The 24887-nt window shown below is 37.2% G+C and overlaps 1 protein-coding gene across 3 annotated transcripts in view; it reads left to right on the forward strand.

Moving 5' to 3' along the window:
• The window catches only part of SLIT3 (slit guidance ligand 3), a 521231-nt gene that overhangs the window by 21702 nt on the left and 474642 nt on the right, over positions 1 to 24887 (forward strand). For all 3 annotated transcript variants that reach the window (XM_063348618.1, XM_063348619.1, XM_063348622.1), the window contains 2 exons: positions 4671 to 4742; positions 9531 to 9602. In XM_063348618.1, the coding sequence (XP_063204688.1) occupies positions 4671 to 4742; positions 9531 to 9602 (144 nt within the window). The remainder of the gene's footprint in view (positions 1 to 4670; positions 4743 to 9530; positions 9603 to 24887) is intronic.

Raw genomic sequence — 24887 nt, forward strand, 5'->3', positions numbered from 1 at the left:
CAGGCAAATGCTTAGAAGGTGAATGCTGCTTTTTAAAACACACAGAAGTGGCAGTTATCAATTAAATCCTAAATGGTTTAAGGAAAGAGAACCTTGTGAAGAGTGGTCCCCTTAAAGTTAGAGTATTGCCCAAGTAATTTTGCTTGGGCAAATGGAAACCTTCGACTTACATACTAACCTTCAGAAGAGATTAATATAGAATGATTGATATTATGTATACAATACAGGCTGTGCCAATCGGCAGGAGTAGAGGAGAAAGCAATCTCAAGATATGTATTGATCAGGGAATGTTAAAGTCTTTTTCAGAATAGGGAGCTGCAGATTTCACCAGGGGAATGTTGAACAGCAGGAGTGTTCTTGGGGCTGAAAGTGGAGAGGCATAGAGGTGATGTGTGGGATTGGTCTCCGGCTGGGCAGGAGGGGTGGGGTGGTGGAGAGATTGCGTTGTATATGACAGGAATGCAGTTCTGCATACACTTGTTCCAGTTGAGCAAAGCTGTGCTGAGAATTAAGTCTTACCAAAATGGACAAAAAGCGGTGCCAATGGCACTGTGGCATCTCATATACCTCAGCAGACTCCTGTCTGCCTTGGACTATTCTGACCAGCTTAGTGCTGTGCTTGGCTAGACCTTTTCTGAGATACAAGCACGGGAAAACTTCTGAAGGAATGACATGAAAAGCAGATGGGAAACTGCATGCGAGTAAAACACAAGCTATTTATGTGTTGTTTACTCCAGACTTAATTCTTTCCAATGCTGCTTGCAACGAGGTCACGCTGGTGCACCAGTGAGTAGTTAATGATGCACCAGGGTGGAAGAACTGAACTGAGAACAGAAGAGGAAATTAAGCTGGAAAATCTGAAAAATGTAGGCAGTGATTCAAAGGTATTCTTGGAGAAAAGCACAATTCAATTGACAGGATAAAGGCAAATGGAATAGAGTGGCTAGTACTTGCAATCAAAGCACCCTGTAGTTGTTTTGCAGGGGTTTTTTTTCTTTAACGGATTTTTTTTTTAAATATGGTTGCCATAAGTCAAGCAAGGATACTGTCTGTCTTGTTCATATAATGGAAATGTAGGGAATTTTTTCCCATCACCTCCTTATCATTATCCTTAGTTCCCATCTATGCTAAAGAAAATGGTTTCCTGGCAGAAGAATGTGTTTATTATTGAAGCATGTCCTGTGCTAAGATGCATAAAATAACTCTTAAAAGTTTATTTGGTCTGTTTCTAAACCATTTAATGACTTAAAAAATTTATTAGTATTATTTGATGTTTGTCAATAACCATCAGAAATAGATTTCAATATTATAAAACACTTCTGTGCTCTACTGTATCTTTTATATTGCTTCAGTCCAGTCTTGCTTATACCTTAGACAGATTCACTGTAAGATTTGATACAAAGCTTGAAAAAGATACGCAAAAATATTATTTATTCCATGCCTATATGGCTTCTATTTTAATGGCAGAATTCAGGAAAAAAATCTCATTAGTCTGAGTTTTAGGTTTGGTTTCTTTTTTTTAATCCTTAATCTGTTCTTTCTTCCTGTTGACTGTGGCAAATTAAGTTGCTGTGGAAGAGATGGAGATCCTAAACTGTAGCTGGTTTGTTCCTGGTACAAATCCTGTAGACATATAGGCTGGGGTTTTTGTGAGCATGAACTGTAAGCTTAAACATCGTCATCGCAGACTTTTAAGTACCGGACTACACTCACTTACGAAGTGGCTCAAACTGTATTGAGTTTACTTTGTGGTGTATTTTTAAGTTTTTCTTTTCCACTAAGTGAATGCACCAGCATGTTAAAATGACATTAAAAGGAGCTTAATTGCCTATCTGTTTGCATCTGCAATTTAGGGAACACATGAGAAAACAGTTATACATGTTTAGGAATACAAAGAGTTATTTCCTCAGATGAATGAGTGCAATTACCTGTACTCATCTAAATATTTACACTTTTGATAAGTGGAGGATGGTGTTAGTATTGGGGAAAAAACTCTTTATTATCATGGTTAGAAGCATTTGGGGAATTTAGTAGATATACTAAAAAATCAGTCCGGTTTCTTCTCTGAATATTGAAGATGTACCTTTTAACAAGCGTAAACTTCAAAATGTGTAACTGCCTTTATTTGACAATGTGGTTCATACTAGAAAAACGAAATTTGTTACCATGACAATTGCTTTTTATTTAATGCCTTAGACTATTACTTCATGTTGGCAGAAAAAAGTGATCTTGATTCAAAAGAAATAATCATTTATGCTTGAACACTCATGAATCTCTTAGTAGTTCTATCCTACTAACAGGATAGAACTGACCTCCTGTGAGGTGAAAAAAAAATGAGTTAAGTAGTAGCCACACTTGGAAGGCTTGTATGGAACTGTATGTATGATAGAAAATTACTGGAAATTGTGCCAGCCAGGAGCGCTTTTCCTCCTGTAGGATGGCATATGAATGATTACAAATGATCCAGCTCTTCTCAATGCTTCAAGAGCTTTTGCATTTTGTTTGCAGTATTACTTGCTAGGCACTTAGAAGCCATCCAAGACAGCCATCTATGCAGCATTTTTCAGAATACAAACGTGATAGTTGAGGCTTTCCTGGAAGTTCTGACTTCTCTTTCTTCCTGGAATTCCTTCTTGTACCTAGAGAAATAATCAACTTGAAACAGCACTTAGGAACACCCATCTGATTTTCAGAAATTATTTCAGGATCAGGGTTTGTGCAGGTGTCAGATGATTGCCCAATGTACTTAATAATCCTGTAATCTTGCTTTTTTGTCATTGAATTTTGCTAGAAAGAGGAGAGAAATTGAACCTTGTAATATGAAAGAGTTGTATCCTGGTGCACGTTAATGCAGGAACTACAGTAAAAAATAATTGCATTGGAAAAGCCTTTACTTCCTGCTGTAGAGTTGTCATCTCATATTCTCTTTTTAAAAATGAATATCTAGCTTCATGGCTAACTTTCCATATTAGATTGTTTTTATTCGATGGCAATAGACAACAAAACTTATCAGAATGTATTTATAGTCTCAGGATCTTTAGAAAAATATTGAATGCTTTTTTGGCATGAAAGCTGTTACCCCAAAGGCTTGTATTTTTGATATTTAGCAGCTTTTGGTAGACATAAAAAATGACTTGGAAGAAAAAAAGTTTACTCCAATGTTAGAACATTTATTTTTCATAAAAGGCTTCTTGTATCTAGGAAACTGACACTCAGAACAAATCTGTGGTGACTTTATGGAGAGTATATCTGGTTTGCTGCTTGTGTTAAAGTAAGCATGGCTGACAACCAGGAAGAAAGCCTAGCTCTTTGTCTTTTTGTCTTGTCCCTGTTGGTTAGCAATAGGTCAGGAAGAACAATCTGGTTGGGATCGGCGGGGGGGGCGGAACCGGAACCCAACAAAAACCAGATCTCCAACAATGGGGCATGTTCAACCAGGAGAACTTTAAGGGTGCCAAACAAAGGCAAGTTTAGAGGAGAGAAAACAGCAACAAAAGACCTATAGCACCAGCAGGTATTTGGTATACTCTTTTGAAATAAAATGACAGGAAGACTCTGTACCTTGGGAAACAAAAGGAGTTATTCTTGGTCTGTTGTGACTCTGAAGGCTCTAAAATGCTAAAGCTAGTGTACTGAGAATAATCCTTAAATATAGGATCAGTCTTGCAAGAAGGATTAGCTTATAAATTACTTTATTTTTAATTAGACTCAACTTTGAATTGAATAGAATTTGTCTCAAACCAGAGTGTTTTATTATGATGTCCGTTCTATTAAGATATAAGTTTAGACATGAAAATATTCTGCTTTTTTGGTGTGCTCACTCCAAAGAAAAGCTGCAGAAAAGTGGGCAGCTCAAGGTCTAGTTACAGTGGGTTTTCCCTGTTGTGGAAAAGATGCCAGTTACTTATTAATTTTGAATCTAGAGTATAAATTAGCACAGAGTGAAGCAGAGTGCAGGAGGTAATACTTGGTATGTGACCACATGAGGAAAATGTGTTGGCGCATAACAGAGGTGTTAAGAGATTGGGAGTTTAAAGACAGAAGGTAGGAATTGGCAAAGGGTGAATGCACATGGGAAACAGGTCACTGTGATTAACAGTATCTTCTGAAAATCAGCATTTCCAAAAAGCTGGCATCAGGAGGCTGCCCAGTTAATATGCTTGAAAAAAACACACTATAAGCTGTTCTGTAACTTTGCAAATCTTCCAATCATCTGGGTAGAACTACGCTTGGGAGTCACTAAATAAAGTTGTTCTCTCCTCAAGCTCTGTGTAGCCAAAGTTCCTGCAGCAGGCTAGACTCTTGGGTTTAGAATAACCCCAGAGTTCAATTTCATTTTGGGGCTGAGTACTCTGTTTTATCTGTATTGTACCCATTGGGTCTTGCATATTTTTAGCCTCTTACAAGATTGCAGTCTTCAGGGAGAAAGAAGCATATAGTAAGCACCAATACTAGAAATAAAAATGGAAGAAACTTCTTGTATGAGAACAACCTACTCAGAGGAGGAGGCAAAATGCATCAGGATTGATGACTTGGTTTTTGATATTTTAATGGAAATGTTAGTTTGCACAATTTGAGCAGCTGATAGATGTTCCCAATGATGGAGGTTCTTTCTGCTAACAGAATTTTGGCTGTCAGTGTCTGAATGTTGGTTTCCTTTTCCTCTGCAGTGATCTAGAAAAAAATAACATCACAAGAATCACAAAGACGGACTTCACAGGACTGAAGAATCTCCGTGTCTTGTGAGTATAACACAAAACTTGTCTTTCTTTACAAGACTATTTTAGGGTGCTCGTACTAAGAATGTCCATAATTCTAGAGATGAAATAATTTCATGTTTCATGAAACAACTTCATTTCATGAAATAATAATTTCTGCACACTATTCAGTTATTAGTATTCTTTTTAAAGCAGCAACTGGAACAGTTTGTGATGTGAAACACTATATTTTAGTTCCATGTTAAAAGTCTGAATGTAGTTTCAGAGCTATTTAATTGTTTGTATTTCTTACTGGCTTTTCGTAAATACTGTGGTAAAAACTTTGGTCCACTTTACAATCCCTTATGCATAAATCAATTCTAGCAAAACACTAGTGAATAGGACTTTGAGCTTTTGGTCACTTTAAGGTACAGTCCCATTAGTAGCACTTTTGCAGAATATTAAGGAGAACTTGATTAAGGATAGCTCTAGAAGTTGTATACAAGGAAACCTGTGAATTTTTTTAGTCTAATATGAGAACTAATAAATACACAAATTTTAGGTGGTGCTGTCTCTTGATCTAAAAGTATCAGTTGAGAGCTTAACTGTACCTCTAAATGGGCTTTGAACATCAAAAGGAGACGCATCAGTCTACAGAATTTGTCATTCCTGATTTTCTGTTTTCTCTTCTGTGAACATCAAATGGCACCACTAATTTAGTGATGAATATTAGGACTACTTCATAGATATTTATTGTAGTTATACATAGACCTTTTTTCTTAAGAAAATAATCTTGGGTTAAAAGAACAAGAAATAAATTTTGAAGCTGTTTTAGTCCTTTCAGGAAAAGTTGGAGGTTCTGTTTGAAGTAAACCAGCTTTTCCCCTTTGTCCTGGTTTGAGGTAAAACAAAACCAATTTTCTGGTTTGTAATTTTACTTTTTAGCTGGGCCTCTCCTAACTGACTAAAGTCTGAAATTAACAGCGTATTGTTCAGAAACTGTTCACTCTGAGTGATAAGACCTGGTTATACCAAGGAATGGTATGCACAGAGCCTCTTGCTTAGACTTATTGCTACAACAACCAAGGGCAGCTAACTTTGCTGTTTGCCCCGTTAGAGGGTTGGAAGTGGAGAAGTGTAGAGGGGTCCCACCTGCAGGGAGGAGCAGATGGGACAGGTGACCCAAAGCTGACCAGCAGGGTATTCCATCCCACCTGCATCACACTCAGTATCAAAGCTGAGGGATCAAAGGGACAAGGCTGCTTTGGTTTGCTCTTTCTTCAATGGTTGATGTTTGAGGAGGACCCTGTCTGTTCGTCTGCCTTTGATCCCGATCCGAGCATTCCTGACTCTAGTTCCGGAATTCAGCTCCTGTCCCTCACTGGCTCCAGTCTGGGACTTTCCCTGTGTCTGCGGGTGGCGCGATCGTCATCCTGGGAGCTGGATACTGTTTTGTATATATTGTATACTGTTTTTTCTCTTTAATTTTGATTATTCTATTATTATTTCTTCTTTCCTTATTTATTATTATTTTCATTAAAGTAGTTTAGTTCTTTTTCTAAACTCATAAATCTCCTTCTCTCTTCCCCTCCTCTCTGAGGAGAGATGGGGGGAGGGCCATCTGTCGTTCTGATTGGCCAATCTGGCCAAAACCACGACACCCTTGAAATTTCTCTAACAGGTTTTCAGAATTAGCTCAAGTAGTTTAGATACCCTTCACATCAACATAGAAGCAGACATAGATATTGATGTCTCTGCAAGAAATACTGTGGGGATCTGGTATTTGCTTTGTGGAAATTAAGTTCATTGCATTATTTTTTTATTTAAAATCACATATATAGCTTTAAATATTTAGGGACATATGAGAGGCAAAAAAAAGACAGATGAGGGAAACAAAATAATTTCAAATGTAATGTACAGAGTTAGTTGAGGCTAAGCTCTTAGGTTGTTAGTATTTCTGGAGCTCCCATTTAAAGTAACTGTTAGTTTCTGACTTCACTGGGCTTGTATTTGGGTGCACTGAGTGCTACTGTAGTGATGCAAACTTGCCAGTTTCTCAGAAACATTGTGATGTTATTGGGGAGATCATATACGCGTGTGTGTAGATCTATATGTTTAAAAGCAATGGCTGAGATGTTTTTATTGAAAATGTTTCTGAAACATGCAAGGTATTTATGTTAACAGTAACCAATGGGTAAGTTCATATTTCTAATTTCACTGTTTCAAAAAAAAAAGAAATAATTGATATCTAGTTCTGTTTATCAAGTGCAATTTACATAATAGGGACTATGTTCTGTGTGTTTGTGCCACCTAGTTCACTAGCAGTATTTTACTAAACTCTTGTGCTTAATTCCAAGTTTTAGTAACCAAGACACCATCACTGTCAGAGGTCAGTTGGTTTTACCGCTCTGACCCTTTCTTCTGAGAGAAAAAGCTATCAGAAGTTAAGAAATGCCCAAGTAATCTCACCAGCACCCCCTGAAAATTCTCTTCTGTAATTCTTAAGATTACCTTCTGCAGTCAATGTTTTGCTTTGTGTATCTTCTAAAATAAGTCCTTAAAACTGCAACTGTTGAACTGTTGCAGTTATTTAGTGATAATTCAATCAATGAATTAATTGAATCCTGTCACTGAGAAGGCGAGTCTTTTCCCCTGCTACCTTAACGCTTTTGAACAAGTTGTCATATAGTAAGAAAACATTTCAAATCTATTGGAAGAGTTTTTGTTCCTGTGGTTTCTCTCAACTCTAGCAGTAGAGTCACTTAGATTTCCTTGGCTCCCATCCCAACTGTCAATACCATTTTGGAAGTCCATTAAAGTACATGTACTGTACTAGCATTAATGTCAGTAGTTGTTTTGGTTTTGCTGGTTTTTTATGGTGTCAGACATTGCCTAATGCCGCTGCAGTCACTTATTCTGAAGGTCCTTAACAATAAGCAAAATTTGCAACTGCTACCTCTATTTGCATTTTTTGTTCTGTGTTCATTGCAGGTTTATGGAACATGTTTGTCCAGCCTTTGAGTAGTATGGTGTTTGCCATGCAAGTCATTAGGAATAAAACTGAAATACATCTATTAAAAATACATATGTTTTTATATTGGTTTTGTCTTCCAATGTATGCTGACCATCTGAAACCCAAGACATGGCCGTTTCATTGTCTGCTGATGTGCTCGTTTTTGTTCACTGTTGTGTATTTCCCTATTCTGCATGTTCCTGTCATATCTGGTATGTGTTTGCGGGTTTTCTTTTTTACTTTGTGCACTTTTTGCTCTCTAGAAGTCCTTCAGATTTTTCTTAGTCTTTCTTCATTTTCTCCCATCTCTTCATAATTCTGGCTATTCTACGTTACTGACACCCTATTTTTTCTTCCATGTGCGTATAGGGGGGAACCCCACCATGGATGGGTGTATAGTATGTATTCAAAAATTGGCTCCTGAATGCCAGATTTGGTAAACGTTTTTGTTCCTAAACTTTTAAAATCATAACTGTTATGCTCAGGAAGCATAACATACTTATACTCTGTCTCAGAGTTCCTAGAAAGGTAGTCTAGTCCTGTTTCCAGACATTAGAATGTGAGTGATCTGGAAAAGATGCAGAAACTGGTAGAACGATACAACAGAAAAAAGCTTCCAGTCTCAAGCTGACAACATAATTGCAAAATATTCCTTAGTGCACCTTTTCCTTTTGTTGCTTATAACTTTGTATTTTTTCCCCTTTCCTCATGCAGTTTTTCTTCCCCTTCCCTTTAGGAGCGTGCCCCTCTGGCTTATATGTTTGGGTTTTTTTAATTTTATTTTTTGATCTTCATATGTGGCCTTAGCTGAGGAATACTCTCTTGCTGTCTGTTTTCTCAACTGCGATCCACTTGATCTGCTCTGAGCATCCTCAGAGGACAGAGTGCAGAGCAGTGGCTCTTGAGAACGGGCAGGATAGTGCACTAGTTAGTCTTGGCCAAGCCCAGCCTTACTGTGTGTGAAGTTCTTCCTTTCTGTGTTTTAGCTGAAGCCACACAAAATGTTCGGAGAGCCTAGAGATCTAGTCCATGTGCCTGAGTGCTCTTACAGAAGCAGAAAATGGGTGTGTGCTGGAAGGAAAAAGGTCAGCTTAAGTGGGGCTATTGGTATCTCTATTCCTCGGCTTCTACTTCACCTATAAAAGAACATTTCTGCTGTATAAATGAATAGTTGTTTCCTGCACAGTGTAAATCAAAGAGAAACCAGCTGCTGTTACTTAAAACTTATCCTGAGGGGGTGAAGAAAAGCAGTGTCAGACATTGTGGAAATATGGGACTTCTCCCTTCGGCTTTTGCAGCCTGTTGTACAGTGGGACTGTGTGCAGTTGTCACACACAGCTGCCTTGGCTGTATTTCTGGAGGGGTTGAACCCCTTTGGATTACTTACAAAGGGCTTACTCCGGGGCAAGCCTGAAATCTCTGCAGAACGTAAAGGTTGGACAAAAAAATACGTTGACGTTGAGTGGGTTTCTGCTGTGGGCTGTAGGAACCAGTTATCTCAATTACATTCCATAAAGAGTAACATACTAAGGATGTAACAATCATCCTCTAGACCAACACCTTCCTGAGCATAACAGTTATGATTTTAAAAGTTTAGGAACAAAAATGTTTACCAAATCTGGCATTCAGGAGACAATTTTTTGAATCAGTTTCCTGTTAGTGACCAGAAGAAACAGTGCTGTTCTGTCCAGATATTTTTAATAATCTCTAATTGTAACTTGGTACTTCTGTGAAAGCAGTTTTGTAGCATGTGTGAAGAGAAGTGGGGAAGCTCTTTTATTCTGTTGTCTTAAAATTAACTGGCATTTCTGGAATTGCAGACACTTGGAAGAAAATCAGATCAGTGTGATAGAACGTGGAGCATTTCAGGATCTAAAACAACTGGAACGGCTGTAAGTATCTATATTTATATACCTATGGCAAATCTACAGGTTTTCTACCTCACTGTTAGTGGTAATCCATAGTCTTTAATGATTATAAAATTAACTTCCTTTAAGGAAGAGAGAGATGGGTACCTCCCTAAATTAAAGCATGCTCATAAACACAGTTGACTTTATATTGCATGATAGCTAATACTCGGGATAATATATACAATTGCTTGCCAAGAAAATAGAACTGTCAGTGACAGCAGAATCTTAACAACGTTATCAAAATGACATTATCTCGGCAACTCTTAAAATTGATATGTAGGTGAAGAAAGATTTGTTTATAATAATTTCATTATATTACATATATATAGTATATATATTTTTATTTTTATATATATAAATTTATGGTAATTGAAGTTGCAGGTTTCTCCTTTGAGAACCACAGTATTTCTAAAACTGCCTTTAAACTTAATTTTGTGATTAGCTTCATTTCCTTTGAAGTTGTATGATGCCACCGATACTAGTGGATTCCAGGGTATTGTGTTGGACTTAATGGAGAAAAGACTGTAGATTTGCTCTGCTTTTGATAGCAATTAAATTTATTTTTTTAAAGTTGAATTCAAGAGGTCTCCTAATTCAGAATCTGACTTACAGAGAACTGTAAGTTCTCTGTAAGGCCCTGCAAGTGTGTAAAATTAAATATCAAAAAGTATAAAAGTAGTGCTATATCCAATTGCTACTCTTAGTTGGGTGTACTGATTGATTAGCATTATCATGAAGCTAGGTTAATTTTGTCTGCTTATGATGGGAGCAGAACAATTCTCTAATACTGAAATAGTTAAGGGAATTATGATTTGTTAGAGGCAGGTGACTAGAATGAAAGCGCATGCTGGTTTGGAATGCCTCTTTGTTAAATGGAGAAGCAGGTTCTTATATGCTTGATTGTTAACTGAGTTATCTGCAAGGCATTTGTCATAGGACTTGGTATTTTCTAACTGATATTTTCCAAAGCAGCTTTCAGGAGTTAGGTTCCCACTAGCACTTGTTCAAGAGAAGTCTGGAGTATTGACCATATGCTGTACTAAAACTGTTCCAGATGATCTCAGGATTAGATTTGTGTTTAAGTTTGACTAGTGCCTTGGACTTTTAAAATTAACGTACTCAGGATCTTTGTCTTGGATTACAAAGCTCCGTTTATGGAAATAAGGGAGATGAGCTTTAAATTCTGATTATAACCCATCTTTTCAGTTCCTGGTACCTATATTCAATTAGAAAGCACTTTCAGGACAAGAGTTTTGCCACAGCTGATTTATTTCACATTTCTATGAGAGTAAAAAATAATATCCAGCGAAATTTTCCGAAATTAAGCATAGTCTGACACCGTAGAAAACAGTTTGATCATTTTATAGCTCATCTTTGAGAGTCAGTATCTTGACTAAGAAGTCCTAGTTTTGAGCTCATCTTATATATATGTGTGTATGTATATTTGTGTGTATTTACATATATGTATATATTTGTATTTATATATGTGTGTATATGTATATTTCTCATATCTCTAAATAAAGATAGATTGAGTTAAACTACGAAATGAGTTTTGAAAAAAATCTGGGAGAAGGGCTGGCTATTAGTAACCAGAAATGATACTCAATTATTGTCTTAATGTGTTGTTTTTCTTGTCTTAATGTGTTGTTTTTCTGTCGACCCTGCTCTACAAATGAAAATAATGTATTTTGTGAAACCAGAAGTTAGGAAATATGATACCTTTAATAGTGTCGGTTTAAGTATGTGATGTTTGAAAGTATTACTACTTTTCCTGTGTGAACTCTTAACTTGGCCTGTTAAACATACTGCATCTCTGCTTCTTTTTTAGGATTGCCTGTCATTAAAATATTTCCTAAATGAATGTAGTGAAAGGGAGGCCTGGAAACTTGCAACACTTTGGTATTTTAGCTTAAATCATTTTTAGGACAAAACTATAAATTTGATTACTTTTTTTTTGCTATGAGTCAGTAGGCTTTGGAGAATGAACTGCGGAAAGTTTGGCGTAACTTATAAAGGCTAAATTGCAACATTTTAGGTAATATTAAAGCTATTTTATTAAGTATTGTCAAACATTGCAAAATGTTAATGAAGAAAGTATGATGGTTGAATTTAAAAAAAAACCTGGCTCTTTTCCCATTTAATTTCTTTCAAATAACAAATAAAAATTGCTTATATTGCTTCAATTTTTGGAACAATGTTCTTTTTTGATCTATTAAAGTGGATGCAAAAGTAATCATTAACTTCTTTTTAAACAAAGCAGCTGCATTGGGTCAGACTTTAGAAAACGGGAGTAATTTCTATTCCTGGCAAAATATTGTATAGAAAGGTCTTTCATTCAAAGTAACAGTGGAAGTATATTGTTGCACTCCCCGCCTCATGTAATCATTCAAAGGGCATAACATTAGATGAATATTATTTTAGCTCAATATATTTTCACTTGTCTGGCTATTGAAGCAAATACATCATTATTAACTGAGTAAATCACCAGAATTTTCTTTGAAATATTCTGCATAACAGCCTTAAGTAAATTTTAAATAAAATGTCTGTAAACCGTTAGTTACTGCTACCAAAAACACCATGATGATGGCTCTCTAGTTATTTGGATTTTACTCTGATGTTTTATTTTTTAATTTATTTTTTTTGGTGGGAGATTAATGCTCACAATACCAATGGAGCATCTAAAGGTATGGGTACAGGGCAGGATATTGTCAAAACTGTATATTATCTAAGTAAAGTCTGGCAATATCAATTGAAGGAAGCACATAATGTGAAGTATCTTAAAATGACAAACAGTACAAAATTGAGAAATGAAGTGATGTGGAAGGTAGAAGCCACTTCTTTCTTTGGCATATTTTTACTCAACTTTCCAAATATGCAAGAATTTTTACCATTGCCTCTTAGCAAAATCCAGTGTCTTTCGTGTAAGTTGTTCTCCTGAGTCCTAAGACTCAGAATTCTTGAGAATATCCAGTGGCACTTACCATAGTGGAAAACCAGAAATGTTTCTAGTGTTCTTATTCCAATAAGTTTCTAGAGGTTTTATTCCAAAACATAAAGATTAGCAATGAGGTAGCTGACCATAAAATGTCAACATTAATAGATACAATCGGTGCATACAGCTTACTACATTCTACCTGTTGCATCGTTGTTGAGCCTCAAACAGAGCTCTTGCACTGCATAGTACTGAGGTGGAGAAACTGGTGTTTGTAGAGCCCACGTGTCAATGGGACTTGTATGTCTGGGGTGCCAGAATGACTTCTGTATGTCTCCTCCCAGAGCCTTTGGCTCCGACGTGCTGCTTTCCAAAAAATGCTACTAATTGATGCTGAGTGATAGACTTTCCAGGGCAGATATATGCGTATGTTCAATAAGTGTTTAAGAAGCTATGGAAATGTTCTGCTGAAATGTGAAAGTGCCAGTTGTAAATTTTGATAATCTGCCCTCCTTGCCAGTAGCAGGGTAACAATTTTAGAACAACACCTGTGCTGGTTGGTGTACTGCAGGTCTCGGAATCTGTAGTTCTTTTTTTTTTTTTTCTAGTTCCTTTCTGCATTTTTTCCCTAATAGTTAACTGTAAAAGGTCTAACTTTGATCCTGTCTCCTGGTTTTGTTTACTGTGGTTTGAAGTAGTGTGCATATGCCCATACAAACGCAGTTGGTGTACTGGCACAACGTGTTATACTCAAATTTATTTTGACTTTTAGCATTTCAGCTGTATGCTTTGCTATTAACCCAGTGTATGATTTTAAGATAAAACGATTATGAAATTTCACATACAGAGAGGATCAAGAAGGAAGAGGCATACTGGTGGGCCTAAAAGATGAACTGAATTTTTTTCCAGAGCCAGATGTATGTCACACACTTCTGTGAAAAATGAGGCAGGATATAAGACACCAACCGATCCTGACTTTTCCACAGCCAACTGCCAGAGATTGTCACGTAGCTGTATTATCTTCAAAAGACTGGACTTTGGCTGATGGCTGGTTCTTTCTACTCAAATTAGTGTCTTTAGCTAGCATAAAAGATCTCAACATCTGAAAACACTAAAAATGTGTTTTTGTTGTTTAGAGGAGGGGGAAAAAATGTATAAGCATGGCCAAATGAAATCTTTTCGAAGTTGGGGAAAAAATAATTAGCTTTAAGAAAAAAAAAGCTAAAATCCAAATTTTAACCCTAGCATATACATGTGTGGTGTTGGTTTTGTGTGTGCTGAGATAGAGGTCAAGATAGAAATTGTATTTGACCTTTAACTGTAGAGATGCTACTGTGCATTGAGTCTTTGTAAGCAGCTTCCTAAATGCTTGATTAGGGTATTAAAGTATATTTATTTGACATAGGGTACTGTAAAATTGCTAATAGTGCCTAAAGATGCTAAGGAGAAGAATAAATTGTTATGTGATGCTTCACAATATGGATTTCATAAATTGAGATTGAACAGGCTTTAAATAAATCATGTAATACAAAAAGCATCTTCCATAATTAACATACTGAGTGGAAAGACTGCTAAGTGCTTCAGAGTAGCGGGCGAAATCATAAAAGCATTGGACAGCTCTGCTGTTGTAAACAAAAGCTTATTGCAAATCTTTGGCAGCGTGGACAAATCTATAGTATTTATACAAGGTTTGCAGTGTGTGCAGTTTAGATGTTTTCTGGAACCGCATACACTACACTTATTTATGAAGCCATATGGATTTGTAAATATGTAAGACAGTTTGAATGTAACCTTTCAGAAAAAAGCTTTATTGTTTTGTGTCTCCATTTCCCTATGGCATATCTAATTGGAAATCAGTGATCATAAAATGCTTATCTGGAAATGCTGGAGAACAAAGACACACTAAAATGGATTTAGAGCTGTGGTCTGATATTTAATCAATTTTATGACTTGCGTACTTCCCTCTTCCTTCTCAGACTACCATGTGTGAGCTGGTGTATACCAGGTTTGCTACCATACTCCCCAGGAACAGGTGGTGCTTTAGGAGTGAGAAACTGTAACCTGTGCCCGTATTCTGTTCCCAAGACAGCTCTCTACACTTAGTCTTTCCCCTCTCAGGGAGGCGTGAATGGGAAATCGGGACTGTTGGAACCATTTTGTAGCTGTGATATCTTTGCATTTGGGAGGGATGGATTTCTTTGCATCCATACCAAAGATGGTAGGTAGCATCCCCCCCAGTGTCTCCTCAGGAAGTGGGTGTAGCATGTGTCAAAACTTGAGTTAATCTTTCATTCTGGGCAGAATTATTGCTACAACAAGCCACCATCAATAAGGGTAAAATGAACCTGTGCTGTCTAATGCCAGGTCATACTCTCGTGTGTTAATGATGTAATCTTTGGTAAACAGGGGAAACCAGTTTCTAACAGAGACCAGCTGTAAACTTAACCACTCTTTGTGCGAGCTGGCAAAGAATATAAAAGCTTGAAATTCAGTTTGTGACACTTCCAGGTGTTTTTGTTCTCCTCATTTGAAGAATGGAATGTTCATTAATTCTTGAGCTGCCTGTGTCTGTGAGCTAAGAATATGCTGCATTGGCTGTTGACTTGCAAGTTCAAGCAATGTTATTGATGTTGGTTAATAATTAATATTTTTAGTAATGTTTGACCCAATCTTCTGAGAAAATATTCCAGTTTAAAAAAAAATATGGAATCCTATAACGAACATCTGAAAAAGCGTTCTCTTTTACCTTGAATTTCAAGAAAAGTTTAGTATTGCCTTTCAAATAAGTGTCTGTGAGACTCTGTGAGAAGACCAACATGATGAGCTACAGTGTTTTGGGTGTGAGTATCTGAAGGGTTGCTATTGGGTTTGTTCCTGGATGCCAGTGGGGCAATCAGAGAGTTGAGTACGCTGTACTTACAGAATCTTCCTACTGTTTGAGTCACTTCCCTTACTTCCCTTCCTACTTACTCTCCAGTTTGGGGGTTGGCCCAAGGCTTCCCTTTCAGACAATTTTTCTGAAAAATACATGGGAAAACTATGAATTTATTTGGAATAACTGTTTGGTTTAACTTGCATGGGTACAGCCTTGCTACTTCAAGAACTGTGGTCTGGAGCGTGGGTCTTTCCTTTCAAGTGGCCATAATGTAGTTTTTACTGCTTTAATGAGGACCGCATTATTTTAAGTACTTCATCTGCATAATTTTCTGACCCTGATAGCAATAGAGTAGCAGCAACACCCTCATATAGCAGCTTTCTAAGTTCACAAGTTCTTTCATCAACTTACTGCACAAAAAAAGTTCCACGGTTTGATCCTGCTTCTGACTCAGAACCATAATTCTAGAGGAAGACTGTGTCTTCTCTATGTCACTTGTACTCTGGAGGAGCGTGCACTTACTCCTTCAACGGAGTACAGGAAATTGTACTCCCTGTCTCTACCTTTTCCCTTAGTCTCAGAGAACGCCTGTCCCAAAGTGACATCACAATAGCTGTGTTTGAGTTCTAGTTCATCCTGTGTGGCAGGAGCCAGGCAAATCTCTTGGTTTCTACTGTCCGCATTAAGAGAAGAGTCGAGTCCGTAAGTGTTCATGTGTTGAGTTTGTGTGCGAATTCATCACAGTGTTATGTTGTGTCGTCTTGTGGTATTGTGCTGTTCTTTGGACATCTGCACAAGAAGTGCTTCTTGGGTTTCTTTTCTGGTCTTGGATTGCTACAGGTTTTACTGGTCTCTGTCATTACTGCTGCTTTCTCATTTTTCCACTGTGCTTATTGCACCATGAGTGCTGTGACCCTTGTGCTGTCTTTTTATGTACTGTAAAAACAGAGTCACTTGGTGTTCCCCTCACAGCCAATGTCTTACCACAGAGCTGTTCTGCTGTCTTTTGTGTATAGCTAAATCAGGCCTAGTCTTCACCAAAGTTTTTCCTTTCTTCCAAGGGGAAAGAGTTGTCTCTGCTTGTGGGCTGGATAACACCTTCACTTTAAACCTGGATGTTTATGACTCGTCCTTGGAGCTGACGATCTTGTCTCTGAATCTAATCTTGGAGCTCTGCATTAAATCTTTCAAATTACTGATAGATAAGTTAACCGTAGGTATCACTTCCAGCCAGATCAAACATTTTGGAACTGGCTTAACTAATTTGACTGGCTAAGCTATGCGTGAAGACGTCAAGCCTCGTCCTTTCTTTCTTGAAGAGCACCTTGTATGAATTTGCCTCTTGTGCTGTTGGAGTTAGCTGTAAAATAGCCTGCATGATAAAGATTAGCTTTGTTAGCAGAGTGCCTGAGTCCCAAGCCACTCAATCTCTTACCACCCTTATTATAGCCTTCCAGAAAAGTGCTTCATGGGCAGTTTTAATCCAAGTGCCCACTCTGAGGAATTGTAGAAGCACCTTATGAGATTCGTGTTTGTAAAATAACACAGGAGATGCCGTTCAGGGTTGAAGAACAGGCAGATGGGGGTGGTGGTGTAGGGAAATCCTTAAATGTTGGAGCTCATAAAAGACTAAAATAGAAGTTCACAGATGGTCATTGGAAGGCTGGCTATATTTGCGAGAGATATCCATTGAAGACCACTAAAAAAATCTTAATTCTACTAAGAAGTCTAGGTGAAAAAGGCTGAAAGCTAGCGAAGCTGGTAGAGGAGTATCATGCACGCTTGCCCTGTGTTTATGCCTCTGTGTGCATTTGCAGATTGCCACTGTTGGAAACAGGATACTGACCTAGGTGGACTGTAAGTCAGTTCTGGTACTGGATGGTTTCTGGTTTTCATCTCTTGCAAGAAGCTAAACTGCTTATCTCTTCCAAATCTTATTCTGCTTCTACTGAACTAGCTGCCTACAGCTTAGGCATTAGGGATATGCTGTCCTTTTCATGGAGAGGGTTGAGACACTCCAGAAAGTTCCACTGCTTTTTCACATCTACAGCAGAGGCATTTAGTGGATTTCCAGCTGCCCTTCACCCCACTAAGAAGCTTGTGCTGGATATCTGACTTTAAAAGAGTGCTGTTAAGTCACTGATAAGGAATCTCTGTTTCTTATAAGACTTGCTTAAAAAAACACCCAGTCAAAATCAGCATCTTCCCTGAGAAATGTGAATAATAATGAGAAGATAAAATAATAGGTACAAATTTTATTCATGAGATATGATGGAAACTGTTTACCAGATGCAAATGGTGGATTACTTAGCTGTGTGGCTGATACCTCAGTTTACGTTTAGAATCACGCAGGACAGAAACAGTAGCAAGAACGTGGTAGTTCTTGTTATATATATGATGTATGTCTACAAATAAATAGTAAAATAGATATTGACAGCTTGAGTGTGAATAATACACTTGAGTAAATCATTGGGGAGGAATGTAAGTGCTACATCTCAGCGAGTCACGTCTTGGCTCAAGCTGACAGCTCACCTTTATTAATTCTTGGAAGGAGAGAAGGAAGCTCATTAATTTTGTATTGCTTTTGATTCCGCTTTATGTGCTGCTCTTGGCTGAAACAACTGAAATAAATGCTCACAAGATATGGCTCACATACTTCACTTATCTGTCAATACTCTATGCTGGCTACTCTGGAAGTTTTCACTGAAATATATTTTTCTTACACTACTTAACTGCCGGTAATTTAGAGAAACGTTAGTCATTTGTGGAAATGACATACTAGATATGGTCAGGAAATTATTTTTTTTTTTTTAAAAAGAACTCTCTCTGCTGTTCCCCCAATTCAAGCATACAGTCAATATAAAATTGTTGTGGGGGAAGGGGAATTTGCAACTATTAGTCCAAAGAGTTGTTCTTGTTGGAAAGGAATGTTATAAGATCTCCAGGACATACATTTCCATATAGAGTCAAGCTTCTTGCAACAGCTAAGGGCATAAGAAAATACTCAAGTATGTCCTATTTCGTACCGATACCCAGTGCATGCAGTGAATAGTGTACTCTATCATTTATGCTAAATTTTCAGGAAAATTTATGTTATGTTATGAGAAGCCACTTATAATGATTCTTTGGAGATGTGTATATTTGTAGATGTGTAGTGGCTATACCTTCTAATTGGGTATATGCTTTTGGGAAAATGGTAATTCCCAGTAACTGTGTCTATGTACTGTGGACTCCTAGAGGGCACTAATGTCCTCAAATTTCGTAGTTTACTATGTCTGTAGCACATAATTATACAGTTACACATTACTCAGCCATTGCTGGACAGCCAAACTTTTTTAGTTATTCCTGATGCAAGAGTGAACCTTTTATTTCTTTTGTAAACACTAAAAAAAAAAAAAAAAAAAAAAAATTGGCACCTCTTTTCTGAAGGAAGCCATTAGCAGCTCTGTCAATAGGTCTGCACAGGAGGAATCCAAACACATGAAAAGTGCAAGAGAGGCAAAGGGCAGCGAGCAAGAAAGCTGGATGCATGCTTCAGTGACTTGGGTTTGGTTTGCGTTAGTACATCTGACCAGGGCTACAAGACAAAGAGGTTTGTTTTAACAATATGATAATAAACGAGCCTGGTCTCATCAAAAACATTTTCATAGTAGGTCACTGAAACATTTTCGTAGTAGGTCACTGACCCATAAGAGCTCATGGAAAAACAAACTTGGGTCTCATTTATGTGGACAAGAGGTCCTGTAACCACAGGATCCTTAAGCTTCTGAAAGTGATGGTTACAAAGCAAATGGAATAATGACACTTCCACTACAATATTACTATAATTCAGTTGGAATAGCTGATCAGCATTGAACATTACATCAGAGGCTTTTAAACATTATTCTTTTCTGTGGCTTGTTTGTTTGATTTTAGCAGTTTTATAGACTTGATGAAGATTTATGGAGTATTTGCTTAAGTGAAACACTTGGGGATTTAGCAGTTGTTTCTCCAGGATCTGTTAAGAAATACTTAAAGGTCTGCGTTACTATTGGGTAAGAACTGCTGCATCAGTGGTCTGGAATAATTTGGATGAACTTTGTTTAGCTTAAATAAAACTATCAAAAGGATTTTGCTTCTTTGAGCTTCCTCATATCAGAAGGATTATATTGTTTGCTGTTGTAGGAATACCATAAGTGATACTGGCTGAATTTCAAGCACAGCAATCCTTAAATAATCCCATTCCTGAGTGAAACATTGATGATGAATTCAATGTACTTAACATCTTTTAGTTCTTTCTTGGAGAATATATGACCGTGTAGGTCTGAAGTCTTTCTATCGTTGATCAGACAGTACAGTTTTGATCTTGCTTTTTGTCTGGCACAACTGTGTTTTAACTGCGTCCACTGAAATTGGAACTCACCTGGAGCTGCGGCCTTCCATATAGAACAGAACTAACTCATGTTGGCTTATAGCTAACTTTATGTTAATATTGTGTTCTCAGTTGCTTGCGGATGATCTCTTCTCCAAATCTTTCTTTGCTTTGAGGTGTTACAGTATGAGGATCACCATAAGAAGAAGGGGCTCTAGTGCTCATGCAGATGTTATGGATATTACGTATACATTTCAAGTTTTGTCTGTGATAATTCTGAGTGGATAGGTGTGATGCAGTATATTAGGAATACAAGAGAAACATGGGAACTGCTAGGTACTGAAGCACTTCGGAAAAACTGCATTTGATAACTTGCTGGGAAAGTAGAAGTGGGTCTGAGGTAATTATCACAGAAACTTGGGTGTGCTCAATTTTGAGATAAGAACTTATTTAATGACAGTGGATTTTTGTGGCTAGTTACACCTTGTGGCTTCCTAGTGAGAAAATGTTCTTTGAGTTGTTATAGATAAGTCCCACAGCATTGTCTTAAAGCAGGTACAAGAGCTGCTTTTTCATTCTCAAACTTAAGTCAAGTGTACAGTGTGCTCTTTGTTCTGTTTAATTATTTCCGTATATTCATTCTGCTGGCTTTGGTGGATGCATCCTTTGTTATGCATCCAGTTTGATTTTGGGCAGGAGATGATTCTGCTAGTCTTCCTTTTTTAATAGTTCTGCTTGGCTTATAGCCCCAGGGAGGAAGGAGGAACACGTTGCCACAGAAGCATTCTTTACTATATATGGAGAGGATGGTGAGCTGCCCTGGTATCGAGTTATTAAAACAGATCAAATAGGAACAGTGTTCTATTTCTACTGGTAAAAATTGCAATAATAGCTCTACTTGCAAGTTTTCTTGCTAATTATTCACAGCTATTTCTGACTTCTGGAAATGGTTAGTTTGATTAATATAAACTTTTAAGACTTGTCAACAGGGGCAACATGGCTTGGAGATGTGCACGCTAAAATTTAGTTTTTGCTTTATTCATAGAGCTTCAACTGTGACCTGGAGAGGTTACTCTTCGGTGTAAGAAAATAGTTTAACCCTATCCATTTTACTGCCTTTACAAAAACTGATGTACAAAATCCCTAAACATCCACCACAAAATGTGGTGGATGTTTAGGGATACTGCAGTAGATTCTTTATATTCCTTGAATAAGGTCCTATTGTTTTCACGTAGTTTGGAGGAATAATGAGAAAGTAACTATGTGTTTTCTCACTCTGTATTAGGGTTTCAAAGATACAAAAATTGGAAGATTGTGTGAATTCCTAATTTGGTGGGGTTTTTTTAGATTTGAAATAGGAGAGCCGACTAAGTATTGCAGAAACTGAGAAACAGCTTCTGCAGAGCGTCTCTGAGGGTTTATTAATCAAGCTTTTTTGGCTTTATTTGTGTGATAGTTAATAGAAAATGTAAACTCTTGTATGTTAAAGGCTGAGAAAGGCACATAAAAACTACTATGCTGCATGGATCTAACTGATTGGTTTTATAAATATGCTACTGAGTTAAGAGATTGTCTGTGTACTTTTGCTTGCTTCTTCTGGATTTACAGACTTGCCTTGCTGTTGAGATTGTCATCAATATGTGCTGTCTGATACTTAAGATTCTCTATTACCTTCTTCAGTTAAGTGGGTACTTCTGTTCATTTCTCTATGGTACAGAGCGTTGATCTCAGTCTTTAAAGCATACATGAATATTATTAGACCTTTTGTTTCTTGATGTTGGCTTTGGGAAAATGTTGAAATTTAAACCTTTTCCTTATACTCTTTTTGCCTATGTTACTAGTTTGTTCATAGTCAGAGGAAATCTGGCTCCGTCCTCCATCCTCCATCTTAATGTCAGAGTTTTTCATGTGAAGAGATCGTAAAAAAAAGAAAAAGGTTTCTTATACTGAAAGCTAAAAAGTGTTACAGAGCTACCGGTTTGTATGCTGCTGCTTTCTACAAAGAAATGTAGTCTGCTTCTGATAGAGGGTAGATAATATTTTTCAGTCTAATGAAAAGTTACTAATAGAGGTTATTACTTCTGACAGCTTTGAAAATGTGAACCAGGACCACCCAGTCTGTTATGTTTGTAATAAGGGATCTCAAAGTGGTAACTGTAGTAAACTGTTTTCCTTCAAAAACCAGTCCCTTAGAGACATGTAGTGGTGTCTCTTAGTTTTTGGAAGAGCTTCTGTACAAACATGCCATGTAAATAAAGATGATCATTTATTCCACACTCTAAGCCTGTAATATGGTGGTACTGTGTTTTGTTGTAGCAGCTTTATTGAAATTCCATTATATATCATCTGGCATTATTTCCTAGTGTAATAATACAGAGGTGCTGACAGAAAGCAATGGACAAGGTTGACTTTTTCAATGGGTGCTGTATTGTGCCTGTTTTCCCTTGCAAAAAGGAAGTGATACAAAGCAAAGGAAGAAGTTACATTAATGACCACAATATATTTCTTGATGCTAATAGGATTTTCTGATGAAACCATTGAATGAAATCGACTCCGCTCCTGCTTTACTGTTTCACAAGTCAGTGCTGTTTAAAAGAGAAAACTTGGTAACTCCTTAGAGTTCAGTAACTCCTGTCTTTTTGTCTGAGTCTCCTGTTATGCATTAATTCATTTTTATTGCTTCTTGGTTACGCCCAAGCTTGTGATGTAACCGCTTCTCCCTTAAAGTAACTCTTAGAAACTGCTTCAACTGCATCATGTTCCCCGAGGCTGTTCTCCAAGGACAATGCCATAGAGCTCTTAATAACGAAAGAGAAAAAAAGAAGCTAGCTTGTTTATTGACAAAAATGAGACCCAGATGTTCTGAGTGTGAAATAAAATAAAACTACCTCAAAACTACCTATTTTAAAAATTTAAAAACACTGTCATTTTGATTTTAAGTTGGAAAATGAGTTGCATAATAGGTAGCAATGTGAATATAGATGTTAAATCAAATTTGAAAGTTGTTGAAGTTGTGTGGAAAGGAATGGAGTGCTACTTATTTCATGACAAATATGTGGTACTTTGATTTGATAGTAAAGCTGTCAATGTTCAGTCAAAAAGCAGACACAGAATTTGGAGGCTGGTGAGTGTCAAATACATTTATGGGGTTAAAGCTAGATAATGGCTATATTCAGAGATAACTAATGGTTAATATCATAGCCTGTGTATCAATGTAAAATTTCTGGGTGGAATGTGTTCAGTAATATACAAGAATAGTATTAGTAAATGTAATACTGCAAAACATCTTAAATAGAAAGTGAGGATGCGGATAAGAGCTTTTTGTTGTGAGATCTTGTAGTAGAAGCTAGGTCCTCTCCTTTTTCTTCCACAGCTGTGAAACTTGGATTTCTGTTCATGCCTTGAATATTTGCCATTTGCATGAAGCATGTTTTACTGATGGTATGGTATTCAAAATTTTCAAACCAAGTCAGTAGCATAATAAGCGAAATTGCCTTGGGAAATTGGACTATTTCCCAAGTTAGAATAAATAACGCTTACCTTGATTTTACACTGGGCTTTTATATTGATTACATTCTCTATGGGAAGGAGGTGAGTGCCTCTTGGGGGCTTTGAAGAGAGCATGGAGGAAATTTCTTGTGTGGTTATTGGGAATCCCCTCACTGTAACTTTGCAGAAAACAGGTTTTAGGGTTTTCCTTAGTTTGCTTCGTAGAGTAAAACTGTTCTGCAGCTGTGAGAACAAACCATAAAGCTGAAAATGCTCCTTCTCAAAATACTGTATACAGTTCTATTTGATATGATCTGTTAATGTTGCTACTCTGTCAGACCCACACTAAGCATTTATTTGTACACCTTGTGTATAAATAAATGAGAGAAGTCACTACAAAAATACTTTAAACCTAGCTGTTCTATGTTACAGATTATAAAAAAATTGCACTCACTCGGAAAAATACTGATGCATGAGCTGAAAAATATCAAGAGGGAATGTGATTGTATTAAACAGCTTCCAAATTAATTGTATAATGAATGTATAGGTCTGTGAGACTTAACGTTTTTACCTGTTTGTTTGACTTCTGAACTTTCAGAAGTCTTCCAATGGTAATGGAAGCCTTGAAGGAGGGGATATCCTGCATATAAGGAGCGTTATGCTGAATGATTGTTGAAATTGCTTTCTCCTTTGTAATTTTCAGTAGTAGCAAAGAATCTGATTAGATCCTTCTTGAAAAAAAAGATTAGAATGGTTGCAAGTTCAGCAAGTTAAAGGCTTTAATACATGTGGCTAAAGTAGCAGATTAAAAAAAAATAGTCATTTTACCATAATGCAAGCTGTCTCTCATGGTGGAAAGGGTAAATAAAGACTTGGGAAGTTGCTCTTTGACTTCTTGCTATGTTATAGTTGTGCTTCCAAATGCGTCTTGTTCATATAGACTAGATTTAGCTCCTGTTTGCTTTTCTTGTTGAGTGGAACTCCATGAGACAAAAGTACCCAAACTGGATGTGATGCTTCTAATGTGTAAACATGAGGGATGCAGCTGAAGTCGGTACCCCAAAGAAAATTTCCCCTCCAGGAAAACGTGACCTCTGGCTTGAAAACAACTTGAAAATTTTCCTATCAAAATGAAGATTCTTTTGTCATCCAGAAGTTATCCAGAAAAGGAATAAAACAAAACTATAATAAAGGTAAAAATGACCCTTGTGAAGTGTAGGATTCTTCCTCCATTTATTTCATAGAATGGTCTTGATAAATGTCTTCAGTCTACCTCTAGGCTGGTGGCATTGTGTCTTTCCAAGGTTGTTACTCACTCTGTTTTTTTTTTTTAATGGTCAGGGGAATCTTAATAGTTAAGTTTCTCTCCTATCCCAGCTTCAGACAGAGGAAGAAATATTATTAGCCTGGTTGGAGCCAGGAAGGTAGGAATTTCACAGTTAATAACTTCTCTGTTGTTTTTTTAAGGGCCCTTGATAGTCCATGATTGACACTGAAGTTGTTTCCCTCTATCCTTTTGCCTTCAGGACATAGGAACCCCCAAATGGGCAGTAGGCCGAGGCACTTGTTATGTATACCAGCAAAATACTTTTGGATGGCGAGTGAGGAGTGTTTGCCGTT

This window comes from Chroicocephalus ridibundus, chromosome 11, assembly GCF_963924245.1.
Source record: "Chroicocephalus ridibundus chromosome 11, bChrRid1.1, whole genome shotgun sequence".
Lineage (NCBI taxonomy): Eukaryota > Metazoa > Chordata > Aves > Charadriiformes > Laridae > Chroicocephalus > Chroicocephalus ridibundus.